This window comes from Leuciscus leuciscus (genome assembly GCF_965113295.1).
Source record: "Leuciscus leuciscus genome assembly, chromosome: 4".
NCBI lineage: Eukaryota > Metazoa > Chordata > Actinopteri > Cypriniformes > Leuciscidae > Leuciscus > Leuciscus leuciscus.
This window is the reverse complement of record NC_138728.1, coordinates 39,777,465-39,791,702: the sequence shown is the minus strand read 5'-3', so window position 1 is coordinate 39,791,702 and position 14,238 is coordinate 39,777,465. Positions and strand designations below refer to the sequence as shown.

The following is a 14,238-nucleotide window of genomic DNA, read 5'->3' as shown; positions in this document are numbered from 1 at the left end:
AACTACATTTTTTTCTGAAGCAATGTAAATCATTTACAAAAGACAGTAAATCAGGACACTATAAAAGCAACATGAGAGGCTGTGAGGATGACAGAGCAAGAGCTGGAAACAAACATCAGTGAAGAATGAAGGGTTTAGTATGTTTACTGCTGCTGTTGGAAACCTTTGTGTTTGTCGTACAGCATCAGGTAGATGGAGGACTCAATGAGAATGAGATCAGTCAACAGCTCAGATCTGAGGACGGAAGACAGAATCCACCTCAAACAGACACTTTGAGAGATGAAGCTTCAACTGACAGCCAACAAAACTACCATCTGTTCTTCACTGACATCCATGCAGCGCTGAGAGAACTGACCGCCACCGTTACAGAGCAGAAAGCAAACATCAGAGCTTTAGAGACGCAACTGAGGGATGAGATGAACAAGAAAAATGATGGTATCTCACCAAAACATTCATTCTTTTATCAATGATCCTCAAAGTAAAACACCATGCAATACATTGCATAGTGTAAATGTTAGAGTTAAAATTGAATGTATACTTGTGTAAATTGTGTTATTTATTACAATAAGCAGTGTAAATGTCATTTAACAGAATCTTTATTCCTTCACAGAAATATCAAATCTTACTCTGGGTCAAGTGGAGTTGAGAAAGGAAAATAGAGGTGAAAGTGTGCTTGAATGATGTTAAATTCAGTCTATACAGGTGAAACTCGAAAAAACTAGAATATCGTGCAAAAGTTATAATTTTGATGATAATGGCTTACAGCTTATGAAAACAATAATAAAAAAAGGATTTTAAATACAGAAATGTCAGCCATCTGAAAAGTATAATCATGCATATGTATATAGTTATATATACTAAATATATTAGTTTCACCTTTTAATTTGAATTACTGAAATACACAAACTTTTGCACAATATTCAAATTTTTCGAGTTTCACCTGTACATTCTCAGTGTAATAGAGTAATATATCACAATATTGCTTATGTTTTTCAATAACAGACAGAGAAATAGCTTTTTCAGCTTCACTGATGCAATCTGGCAGTGGATATATTGGTCCTTTTACCTCTGAAATCACACTAACCTACAGGAACGTCATCACAAACATAGGGAACGCCTACAACCCAGTTACAGGTAATGATCAATGAAATGAGTCATAAAACTCAATTTATAATAATGAAAACCCTTCTGCTCCATTCAGACCTCTCTGCAGTTGTGTAATGTGTATAAGAGAATTAGGGGCTGTTTACACGACACCCAGTTTCAATTAAACACTTGGAAAATTGGGCTTTGAAGTGCAAGTTTTTGGAAACAATACCATTATCGTCTCCATGTAAAAAACAAAAATGTGATTATGTGATCAGTCTAAAGGTGCGTGGTGTTTCTTTACAAAGTGACGTTGCCACCTACTGGCTAGGCAGCAGAATACAGCGTTTAAAGTAGTTTCCACAAATCCGTGTTAATGGGGATTGTTTTGACAACATCTGTCCGCAAAAAATGCAAAGAAAAAACTTTTCCATTTTAAGTTCATTGTTATCATGTAAACAGCCTGAAATGATCTGCCATCTTTTGAAACTATTACATAGTGTGCTTGATAATTAAACAATCATACAGGAAACATCTGATTCTGTATCTCTTGTTATTTGATTTAGGTATTTTCACAGCCCTGCTGAAAGGAGCGTACATGTTCAGAGTCTCTGTATATGGTCATGGCCCAACTGCATCAGCTGCATCCATTTATAAGAATGGAGAGCGTGTGGTTTTGGCATATGGTCATCAGCCTCAGAATGTGTTAAACTCCTCGAATGGAGTTGTGTTGATCCTGGAGGTTGGAGATGTTGTCTATGTGAGACTTTGGCCTACCACAAGGATATTTGATGACCAGAATAACCGCAGCACTTTCAGTGGTTTCCTGCTGTTTCCTTTAAGAGAACAGGAGCTTAGCAGAATGTGATTCCAATAATTCTGAACCTTCAGTGTATGATTTAAGATGAAAATCATGAAGAATCATTAACATATGAACCTGTATTAATGAGGTATAATGTGTGAGTTTAAAATTTACTGTACACTCAAAAAAAATGCTGGGTTAATATATATATATATATATATATATATATATATCAGTGGGGATTTCTTTAAGACTGTTAGGGAAGCTCGGCTTCCCCTATAATGTCAAAATATTAATGGTCAAATATGTACTATTGTGTTCACATTTTATGACTAAAAATGCATTTGAAAACGTTCATCTCAAAGACGAGTTCATTCAGAATCAGCTACATATAGCAGGTCAGCTGACTCAAATTTCCTTCTCATACATTCCCGTAGCGTCACAGTGCATTTCCCTGTTGAAGCCCAGCGTCCATTGACTTCAGTGGGTCTGCTTTGAACAGTTTTTTTCAGTGCTTTGAAACTAGACGGTCATTGGATAAATGCTGCGATTATGTCCCGCCCGCAGATGCTCAGCGTCTCTGGGGGTGAATGAGGAGTGGGCTAGCCTGGACTCTGGGCTTCTGCTTGATGATTGGAGGGTCTGTCGAAAGACTGCATCTCCTCTTGATTGACAGCGATTTCATACAATAAAAAGTCGCTGACGCTGAAGCTGTTCGAGCTCAGTCCCATCGCGGATTTTTCAAGTGTAGTCGAAAGATTTTCATAATACATTTCAAACAATTATACATTTATACCTTTATTATATTATTACTTTTTATATATTTTTATTAGTAGTAGTAATAATTAAAAAACAATTATTAAGATAATAAAAAATATTTATTATTAGTAGTAGTATTATTATACTATATTATATTATTATTTATACCTTTATTATATTTAACTCTGCTGGCCATTGAGAGGACACTGGTCAAGTCACTGGAAAAGACTGAGTTGAAGAGTTGGTACGACAGGGTCACAGAGCATTTTCCTGAAAAGGAACGATGAATTTACGTTTAAATAAATAGAAAATTTGTATGATGTAGGCCGAAAATGAGCTTCCCCTCTTTGAAAGACCAGCAGCCGCCACTGATATATATATATATACACAATAATAATAACAATAATAATAGTACTGTTTATAGATTAAATTAATGTGTTATATGCAGGACATTAATAATCATAAATACATTCATCATGTTTAATCAACAAATAGTCCTCTGGGGGGCCACAAAAATCAAATGTAAAATGTTGGTATGGTATGTTAAAAGATTATAAAATGGCAGGTGTAAAGGTGTAAATTGTGTTTCAAGCGTAATAAAATAGGTTTGCAACATTTACTGTTGTTTTGTACTGTACTGTGAGTGTAATTCATGCATTGTGAAACTGCAGCTTCACGCTAACGACATAAACATAAATATGAATTTAAATTTAATTTACAATCTTACGTACACTTCCACAAATCTTACCCTGCACATGCAAATCTTTTTGGCATCATCATCAACTTTTACGTCATTATATAGTGGTCTTCTCAACACAAATTGTTTCAGAGCAGTATTTTCTAATGTTTATTTGACGAAAAAAATATGTATAAATGTGTTTGTGCCACTATTAGTCAACTACAATTACAGTAAAATAGTATAATGCCCCTACCACGGAAAACAACTTCTTTTTAACCCTCTGGGGACCAAGCTGTTTTTGGGGTCGTTGAGATGTTCTGACATGCTCTGACATTTGTGCTTTTTTCAGTTATTTATAAACATGTTAATGGCAAAGGTGTAAAATCACTCTATATAGCACAAACAGGCCTACCATAATATGCGAGCAACGTGTATGTAGATGTTTGTATTTTTAAGAGAATAATGTTTATGCGTGGTTTTTGGAAAAAATTAAAATGAAAGTTGCTGAATTAAGACCACAAAACACATATTAAATATCTGTCCACAAGACTTTTGATTAATTGATGTTGTCCCTTTGAGTTCTAGCTTCAAAATGATCTGAAAATCATCCTGCCTAATCTTTCACATAAAACACAACATTGATTTAAACATTGTAAAACAGTTTTTTTGTCAGAAGAGGTTTATGCGTGGGAGTGGTAATGGGTCATCAATATTAATGAGATTCAGACCAGGGGTGTGACATAGACGCTCCCCCAAGTGCTAATGGGCCATCAAGTGAGGCAGCCTTAAAGAATGAGGAGATTCAAATGTTTTGTTTTTCAATCTGTTTTATTGTAATTTTGTAAAAACAAAAGGTATCTCACAGTAAATGCTTATGCTCCGTTGATGCGAGCTCTAAGCAAATCAAATGTGACCAAAATAAATAATCAGTCGGCTATAAACAAAGCAATTGTGAGCGATAAATAAACAAAAAATATATAAGCTCTTTTATATTAACATTACCAATCAATAATTGTAATATTGTGCATGCATAACACATTTTTTGCAAAGCCACAGTAGTAGGTAAAAAAATAGTAGATAAATATGTACTTACTCTTTTTGATTTCCGTTGCTGCGTGTCCTGCGAGTTGCAGTGGAAGGCGAGAGTGAACAAGCTACATTCCTTTTAAAAAAAGTTAAAAACTGTTATTATCATATATTTTACAGAGTACTATTCCAGCACATGCATAACTGATGGACATTTAGCAATGCTGATAAAGCAACACAATATAAGCTCTTTTATATTAACATTACCAATCAATAATTGTTATATTGTGCATGCATAACAACACATTTTTTGCAAAGCCACACAGGCACATATAGGCTACATTTGTATCATCACTAAGTACTGTATATAAACAAAAATGTAACTAACATCTGTAAAATAGTAGGTAAATATGTACTTACTCTTTTTGATTTCCGTTGCTGCCTGTCCTGCGAGTTGCAGTGGAAGGCGAGAGTGAACAAGCTACATTCCTTTTAAAAAAAGTTAAAAACTGTTATTATCATATATTTTACAGAGTACCATTCCAGCACATGCATAACTGATGGACATTTAGCAATGCTGATAACATAAAACATATGTAACATCAACCAATCTCCCAAAATAAATAATAAAGTCATACAGGCTCATATTATTAACACTAAGTATAAACAAAATGTAACTAACATCTGTAAAATAGTGGGTAAATATGTACTTACTCTTTCTGATTTCTGACTGTGTTGCTAAGCGCACTCCGAGTTGCAGGCGGACGTAGTGATGACGCTACATTCCTTTTAAAAAAGTTGAAGAATATTATTACATAAATATAACTATAGTAGAATTAGTCTATAATGAATAACTGATGTAAATAATTTTAGACGCGTGCAATAAGCCTATATGCGTGTCAATGGGCGATTACCGGAGAGGCACACCGCAAACATTAGCCTAACACATTTGTGCACTTCATTAACTGGGTATATTTACACATTTCAGCACATTTACACACATTTACAACTGATATTTGCGAGCATGCATCGTTAATGATAATGAGGCAGCATTTATATAGTCAAAATATAATCTAAACACCTACTAGGCCTACTTTCTAAATTCTATCTTTCATACATAATGATCTAAACATATCATTTAGGCTACACATACAAATACAAATTTCCTAACCAAGGGGTATAGCATATGTACACAAAAAAAACAAAACAAAACATTTTTGACGTTGAAATGGTACGAGATATTAAATTCATGGTATAGATATGCACTTTCATTAGATCGTGTTGAATATAGGTAGATATCAAATGTCAATACTCTGGATGGCAAGTCCACCCAGTATAATATGTAAGCTCATGTTTTGAATAGCTTGTCAACTAATGCAAGTAAGAATAAATACTTACTCATCCGAAATTCTATCCACGGCTGGATCAAGACGCTCTTCAAAATACAAACGGTCGTCATCAGAGTAGTCGCGCTCCTCTTCTGATGAAAATGTGGACTCTTCGTCGCTAGTATCCAGGACGAACTGAAGGGCTTCCGCACCGGTGTACCGTGTCATCTTCCCAACGCGCAGGTGACTGAATGATGAAACTTGAAGCTTTTAATGCATTTGCTTGGGGGCGTTTACCTGTTTTGCATAGACGGCTTAACACATTATCTTATGAATAGCGCGCTCCGTGAGTAGGCGTGAACGAATTAAAGTCAATGAGCTCGTAATGAGCTCGACTGGAATCGCTCTCTTTTTAGACAGATTACAGAAGCTGATAATATTTGTTTTTTATATAAATTACTTCATTTAAAAGCTGCGATCTCAAGCTTTATGCCCGTGGGTCTGTTTGCCTGTTTGACTGAATTTTCGCAGAGTTATAGATCATTTTCGAACGCGTTTCAAACGGGAGTTCACTGACAGAGAGAAGGCAGAAATCGCATCATGTTAAAGTTTCTTTATTTGTCAAAAAGCAAAACACTTTATTTTTATTGTGAATATACAGAAAAAAAATTGAAACTGAACAGGATCGATTGATGTATTACACGAAAATGAAAGATCAAAATTAACAGAGCATTTAGTGTTTATTTTCATTGCTAAAAAAAAAAAACGAGCAAAACGCGCGGGCGCGTTTTTGGTCCCCAGAGGGTTAAATGACTTTCCCAGTGTTTATTTATTACATGTTGTATTTTACAATACGTTTCACAAGACAGATTTTGCTATTAACAATGTTTTCATCCCCTATTCAGAGACTGATTTAATAAACATTTTTAAGTAAAAATATATTTGAAAGAGTATTTTTTATTTGGATTTATTATATGAAATAGGCTAAAAATGGCTGGGTCGTCTCGGAGAGAAAGGCGGATTCTTCCATGTTTTGACCACAAGATGTCGTTAGTGTCTAATAGTCCAGTCATTTTATGAAAAAAGGTTGAACAAATTGCAACAGAAGCAAACTCAACTGATTTTGTATCCTCAATATGTCTTGAGTAAGGAAAAAAAAAAGCCCCGAATAATTCCATTAGGGGAAAGTTTAGAAAAAGACCCAAATATAGCCTATTCATTCTTCTTCTTACGTGAATTGGGTAAAAATGTAACCTTTAGACATCACCATGAAAATTACTGAGTTGATTACTTACATGAAGACAAACAAAACATCTATTACAAGTTTTTTTTTTTATTGTTTGTTAACATGAACAAACGGTGCATAATCTAATTATGTATGTCATAATTTGCATAAATACCACAACAGATCTAAACATTGGGTATAGCCAGGTGAAAATGTCTTGTTGAATCTTCTTGACACATAACAGTAAAATACTTAATGTTAAGGTCTGAATGGAACCCATTTAGGCTATCCATGAGCATTAATACATAGAGGCAGGAAGAAGTACTTTAGAAACCAGCCTTTATTAATTATTATTGCAGAGATGGGGTTTGGGGCTGGGTCCGGGTCCGTGGGACTGTTTCTGGGGATTCACTTTTTATTTTGCCTACCTTTTGTCTTCTGCATTCTCCTTTCCCTTGTCTCCTGTTCTTCCCTCAGACTCGTCCCCCAGAAACAGTCATCAGTCATGACTGTCATCGCCAGTGGCCCATGCATATCGACTGTCACTAAAAATCAGTGGTAAAACGTGAGGAAATGCTAGATTTTTTATAGCTGACAAAGTTAAAGTCTAACGGTACGTTCACACGGGGCGTCAGCGTCAACGCTTCCCATTGACTTTGAATGGGTGACGTCAAGCGTTGCCGAAAAGAATTGTGGATCCGTCGGCGGCGCTTCACTGGCGTTGCTCGCGGCAGAAGTTGAGAATTTTTCAACTTCTGCCGCGAGCAACGCCAGTGAAGCGCCGCAGACGGAAGCGTCAGCCAATCAGGATCGCTCTATGCAAATACAGTAGCCAGGCGGCAGCCAATCACGTTCATCACGTTCATCCTGTTCAAGAGCAGCAAACTGAGGATAAATCATTGGCTGACGCTGCTATGACCATGGCGTCAGTGCCAAACTTCAGCCACGCCTTCCGTCAAGCGTTGACGCTGACGCCCCGTGTGAACGTACACTGTTAGACCTTACCGGGTTTTTTTACAGTAAAATACTGGCAACACTGTTGCCAGAAATTTACTGTTAATTGTGCAGTTCTTTACTGTAAAAATGCACTAAATTAAAACTCGAGTTAACTAATTTCACTTGCAGAAACCGACTGCCTTAAATTGACCAACTGTCATTTAAATGTATGAACTAAAATTTATAATGCATTAATAACATGAGCAAAGTATTACTGTGAACTTCTTTCATTTGAAACCACAACAAAACTTTTGTAAATAAAGAGATTTCCACTGGACCAGCAACTACACAGTCACCGCCTGTTAAATAAAGCAACATGCAGCAAATCATCAATGTTTATAGACCTTCTCCTGGACTGAAGCACAGGCTCTACTCTTCTGCACAACGGTGACCCAAAAAATACATTTTACAGTAAACTACTGGCAACAGTGTTGCCAGTATATACCTGTTTTTTAGCTTACAGTTTATTACTGTTAAAATACATTTTGTGGGTGTGTCTTTTTATCTTACACTGTTAACCCTTTCAACCCCACAGGAAAATCCACACTACAAAGAGTAAAAGTAACATTGAGACAGTGTTGCAGTGAGATAATTAAGGGAATATGTAAGTGATTGTTGAGCATTAGTGATGAACACCTGATGTTAGAACAGAAAATAGAGAAACACAAGAAATACAACTAACTTCCAGCCATTACACATTATTACACTTATTATTAACCAGTATGACTTTATTTCATACATCTACAGAAGTTGTTATTAAGATGTTTAATTGAAAATGTTTTGTTTGAAGTTACCATTATAGAGATCAGTGCTTGCTTTAGTTGGGATGCTGATGCTAAAACACTAGTTTTTCTTTTGCTGCTTGAGCTGTGTTTTTGAAATAGTCACACTTGTGTACACACACAGTTTATGAATAATTGCGGTTATGATGATTATGATGACAAAATCATCATTATTGCCTGTTCATTCACTAAGGAATTCATCCTCAATTAAAAGTGTTACATTAGCACCACTGTGAAACCACAACAATAAATTACAATGATTCATTTTTTTAACACATCATGCATAACCAAAGAAACAGAGCTACACTGTCTCTTAGAAACACAAAGATATCACAATTTAGCACATGAATCTCAACAATGGTGGCAATATATATATTTTTATTCATGCAGCAGTGCATGCTGGGAGTTTTATATTATCCTGGAACCCAGCATGCATTGCGACATGAAACTTTTGATTGTCACCATTGTTGAGATTCATGTGCTGATTGTTGATGTCTGTGTGTGTCTGAGTTAGTGATGGGATTTATGGCTCTTTGAGGGGATCCGGATCTTGGCGATCCGTTCCTTTCAAAGAGCCGTTCAAAAGAACGGCTCTTTTGGCTCTTTTAAAATATTTAGTCAGTATTAAGAAGCCAGCTTGGGGGCATCTCAGTTTATCCTGGAAATAATCACTGGGAGGAATTATGAGGTGAGATTTGTAGTCAAATAATTAAAACTCAGATATCACACACCAATATCTGAGTTTGAATTATTCTGAAATATTGATTATTACCTCATTTGTCATGTGTGGACTATATTCCATAGGGTTGCACAACATCCCTCTGCTTAGACAGTGACATCACTATTTTGGATTTACCTTTAGTACAAAGTGTGTGTATGTGTAAAGCTACGTTGACTTATGTTATTCACACAATACCTAACGACCCGCTATTACTGACGTTGGCACTGAGACAGAGAGGCACTCGCACGTGTTTTTTTTTTTTTATTGTTTTTTTTTAAACTGGAGTAAGCATGTGAAGGCAGCCTCCGCTCCTACCCAATGACAGAGGCACGCAGGGTTTTTTCCACTGGAGTACTCACGTGAAGGATGCGTGCACAACTATCATCATGCTGTTCGGCCAACGCATTCTCATCCCAAGTCGTCATATACTGACGCTTTTGACATTTCGTCTACATCGAACGCACATGGCACCCTTTAGCGTCAATATGAGACGCAGATAGACTATCTGCGTCTCATATTGACGCTAAAGGGTGCCATGTGCGTCCCCTATAACTGTTCTGTCTCGCGGAGGAACTAATTTGTGTGCATCTGTGTGAAACACGCATAGGAAAAAAAGAACGACAGAAAGAACGGCTCCCCTCCAGCCGCGACTCGGCTCCCATCGTTCATGTTTATGAGCCGTTCAAAAGAATCGGATCGTTCGCGAACGTCACAACTCTAGTCTGAGTCAAGCAGGAGCTTTTTAATGCACTATATAATTACAATATTCTTTAGAAGACCTTATTACAGAAGTATTGATTTTATGTTGTAGATTTACAGATATATGCTAAATATGAAATACCCATAAATTCAAAGAATAAATACAGAAAAGATCAGAGAATCAGACATGTCCAGAATGACTGTGACATCATCACAAAAGCCAAAAACACCTGATCATCTTCCTCTTTGCTCTTTCTTGCCATAACAAATGTGTTTTATAAACTCACTGTTACAGCAGCCAGAGAGAGATGAATGGTAAGAAGTCAAGGGACAAGTGACCAACTAAAGCAAATACTGATCTCCATTATGGTGACAACAAACTTTATTATTAACTATATCTCTGTTAATTCTCAACAAGAACTTTTGTACATGTATGAAAGAAATAATCGTAAACTGGTTTCACACTCAGTGTCGCTGGAAGTCAATTGTAGTTTTTGTGTTTCTCTTTTTTCTGTTCTTGTTTCTCTGTCCTTCAGTGATTCTGCTTATCAGGTGTTCATCAGTGTCTCAATTCACTCATTTCTTTTCATTCACTTTGTCAAGGGGACTTTTTTAGTGAACTAATGTAGGCAATAGTGAATGACGGTATAGGGTGTGATTGGGAAAACAGCCTCTGAGTGTCGACTTTGAGCACTGTTAATTCACAGTATATTCCTGTAGGCTAGTTTTGTTTTCTACGGTATATTACTGTTTTAATGGAAAATGGTATGATATTGTCAGAATTTGAGTAAGGGGAGGCTGCAGACCTGGAGCCGGTAGATATACGCCCCAAGCAGTTTTACGCCCCTGGCAGTTTTACGCCCCTGCTGTTCCTGATGCGTCCAGTAGGGGGAGGCTGTACATTGACACGAATTGATTGAGTTATAATAAATAATCCGCTAAAGTTATTGTTGTTTAGCAATGATGCAACATTTATTATTTATAAACGAATAGCTTGATAGAGCTATAGGTAGATATCAATTCATTTATTTATATCAATGGATAGGTCTATCATTTATTTCGAGAGACAAAAAGTTCTGGACGGTCAGGTTGATGTTCTGTCTGGCTTAAATTTAAGTTATAGCTTACCACGTGTAAGTTTAGCTGCCCCTAGTCTTCTCTACTCACTTTCAAAATTAATTTTCTTTTGAATGTTCTTTTGTTGCCCGTCTTTATCTTGCCTCTTCTGGTAAGACTCCTTTACTCCTTTCTGGTTTGAGTTGTTTCTTATAAAATGAGATCTAACTATCTCATTTATATCTAAATATACATTTTTCTTAAAATAGCGTACTGATCTGGATTAAAATGTAGGCTGTGTGCACTTAAAGTGGGATTTTTCTTTGCCAAGTAACTTGCATGATGCATCCCAGTGTGTTTGCTTTAGCTATGGAAATCTCTCTCTCTCTCTCTCTCTCTCTCTCTCTCTCTCTCTCTCTCTCGAAACTTTTATAAACTATAAACACCCATCTCTTTTTTAACTGCATTCCAAACCAATAGCTTGTCTAGTAAATAAATGACTTACAGAGACATACAAGGACATGTTTTTAATGTCATTTTTTTAATTTTCTCTGCACAGTCCATCATCAGTGGCCAAAAGAAATCAAAGTGTCTTGACACTTTTTCCAAAAGTGTTCCACCAACAAGTACCTGTGCCATTGTACTTTGAAGATCAGGAGCAAATTGATGCAATCCACACTCATCTGACATAAATTCTGGGCAACACACACACACACACACACACACACTGTGACTAGATCAAATTCACCATGGATGTCCTTTTTATATTTTTTTAAAGTTTAGCTTTTTTTAATGAAATACACACATGAAATGCAAATTAAAAAGGCAGTTTGTGTTCTCGTAACACTTTCTTTTATGTGGTCTGTGACTCATGGGGTCAGTGATTCTGCAGGGTCTCCAATAAGTATTATAGTTTATCTCAGTTGCTTTGGTGCATTTCTCAGATCACACCTGAAATCACATCATCTTTCACTTGTGCACATCATAAAAGCAATTTCTCATTTTATACAAATTGCAAATGCTTTGGTACATTCATGCAATTCATAATGTACAACTGTCTGCTGTTTCCTACATTATCAACTCTTTATGTCTTGTTGATCAAAATATAGGCCTATTATACTATTTCTCTGTTGAATTGTCATACTCCTCAAAACATCTAGGCATTAGTTCCTTGCATAAGTCATTAAATGCAAAATGGCTGACTAGTTGTCATAAACTGTTAAGCATGTTTTCAATACATTTCTATTACACTTTATTTTGTAAATGTGTCCTGAATTGATGAATTGCGGAGGTGTATTTAGAATTTCACTAATGAAGGAAAAAATGAATTGATATAATGAATAATGATGAACAAAAGCAACTGTGATAAAAAATTAAGGATTCAGGAATTTTATACAAAATTTAACAGTGAGTCCTGCTGCTTGTGAATTTGACAAAATAAAATTCACCATGGATGTCCTTTTTACATTTGTTTGTTTAATTTTATTTTAATTTTTTATCAGTGAGCAGAAGCACTTTGACAGGAGGATAGAAAAACAGTTAAAGCAGAGTGGCAAGCCATAGGGGAGTCATCATAATTCATAAATGGTGTTGATAAATAATGTTTTTGTGAACAAAAATATTGTCTCTTTCTTATAAATGGCCCTTGGAATTTTAGAAAAGGGATAAATTGTGTTTGTCTTCATAAAATGCTATGAAGGACACTGTTTTGTAGCTGTATGATGACTAAGTGAATAGTACAGCAGATATTTAATCCAGGATCCATATGATTACACGGTGCTGTATGTCTAATGGGCTAAATATGTTTAATATCTAATTGTAACTTTATATAAATTCACAACAACATATTTCACTCAGTCTCCTGTATAAAAACATACAGTGAATATTCTATTATTATTAATTAGTATTATTATTATTACTATTTATTCAATATTAATGTATTCAATATTCAATTAACTATTCTATAGTAGGTCATATATCATTACTTGTCATCTGATCCAACTATGTGTGTTATTTTTTAATTCATGAAAACAAATAGTCTTCTGTATAGGCTGAGTGAAGCCCAACCTAATATCTAGAGATATTTTAATCCATAGTGCAGTGCAGATTTATACTAAAACGTGTAATATTTAAATTAACAAAAACCACAAATTCAGGCAAAATCTATGAACTGGACGGTTATTATTGTGTAAGTTTTGAGCATCGATTTAATGGTGTTATTTCGCAGCATATCCCCCTATTGGACGCATCAGGAACAGCAGGGGCGTAAAACTGCCAGGGGCGTAAAACTGCTAGGGGCGTAGATCTACCGGCTCCAGGTCTGCAGCCTCCCCATATAGCAGAATTTGGCCTTTTTTTACAGCAAGGGTTAACAGTGTACCGTAATGAAATACACTGACACCTTATTTTTGTCCTTTCAAAAGTAACTGAATGCACTGCTACATACAGCCTACAGTAATCATAATTGTATTTAAAACATATAAATGTACATGTATATGTATAATTATGTCATTATAAAATATATATTTGTTTATATACACACTATGTGTTATGAGGATGTGTGGAGATGAACCCAATTGCAGACAGTAGTCACAGCAACACAGTTTATTGTACAAATAACAGGAAAAACAAAGCCCACGAGGGGGCAAAACAAGACAGGATTGACAAACAAGACTAGACTAAGACTGACAGAAAACTGAACAAAAAACTAACAGCTAAGACAGGATCAAAACACTTCACAAGACTTCTCAACAGGTTACTCACAAATGAATCTTCACATAAAGATTGGCAATGAACCGGCACAGGACAGCAAACACAAGGGGATTAAATAGGGAGAAACTAATGAGGGAAACAGGTGACGGCGATGATACAATAATGATAACAAGATGAGATAACAAGGGGGCGGGGTTACATGACGAGACAACGCAAGCACACAGCCAAACAAATGGCCATGTGCTTACACACAAAACATGGGCCTGTCATGATCCTGCCTCAAGACCAGGGAAAATCAGAGACAAGAAGGCAGAATCATGACAGAACCCCTCCCTTAAGGAGCGGCTTCCAGACGCTCCCTAAGGGA

General features: G+C 36.0%; 1 protein-coding gene and 1 long non-coding RNA gene across 2 annotated transcripts; one reads left to right on the top strand and one right to left on the bottom strand.

Annotated features, from left to right (window-relative positions):
- The first annotated feature begins 92 nt into the window (after positions 1 to 92).
- On the top strand, positions 93 to 3,264 carry LOC309497434 (uncharacterized protein). Its single transcript, XM_082167721.1, has 4 exons — positions 93 to 435; positions 611 to 661; positions 1,003 to 1,134; positions 1,653 to 3,264. Exons 1-4 carry the CDS (start codon positions 126 to 128, stop codon positions 1,952 to 1,954), a joined length of 795 nt encoding a protein of 264 aa, XP_082023847.1. The 5' UTR covers positions 93 to 125; the 3' UTR covers positions 1,955 to 3,264.
- Positions 3,265 to 4,135: 871 nt separating this feature from the next.
- Positions 4,136 to 6,467, bottom strand: LOC309497471. The gene is made up of 3 exons (XR_014205542.1): positions 5,067 to 6,467; positions 4,773 to 4,841; positions 4,136 to 4,488 (listed from the first exon to the last, which is right to left on the bottom strand). It is a non-coding gene; the product is annotated as an uncharacterized lncRNA (long non-coding RNA).
- Positions 6,468 to 14,238: the final 7,771 nt, after the last annotated feature.

Bases quoted from the DNA above. Each gene is read 5' to 3' on its own strand.
- LOC309497434 (XM_082167721.1), top strand. From the start codon at position 126: ATGAAGGGTTTAGTATGTTTACTGCTGCTGTTGGAAACCTTTGTGTTT. The intron at 436-610 runs GTATCTCACCAA...ATTCCTTCACAG, and splicing joins GATGAACAAGAAAAATGATG to AAATATCAAATCTTACTCTG. The intron at 662-1,002 runs GTGAAAGTGTGC...TTTCAATAACAG, and splicing joins GTTGAGAAAGGAAAATAGAG to ACAGAGAAATAGCTTTTTCA.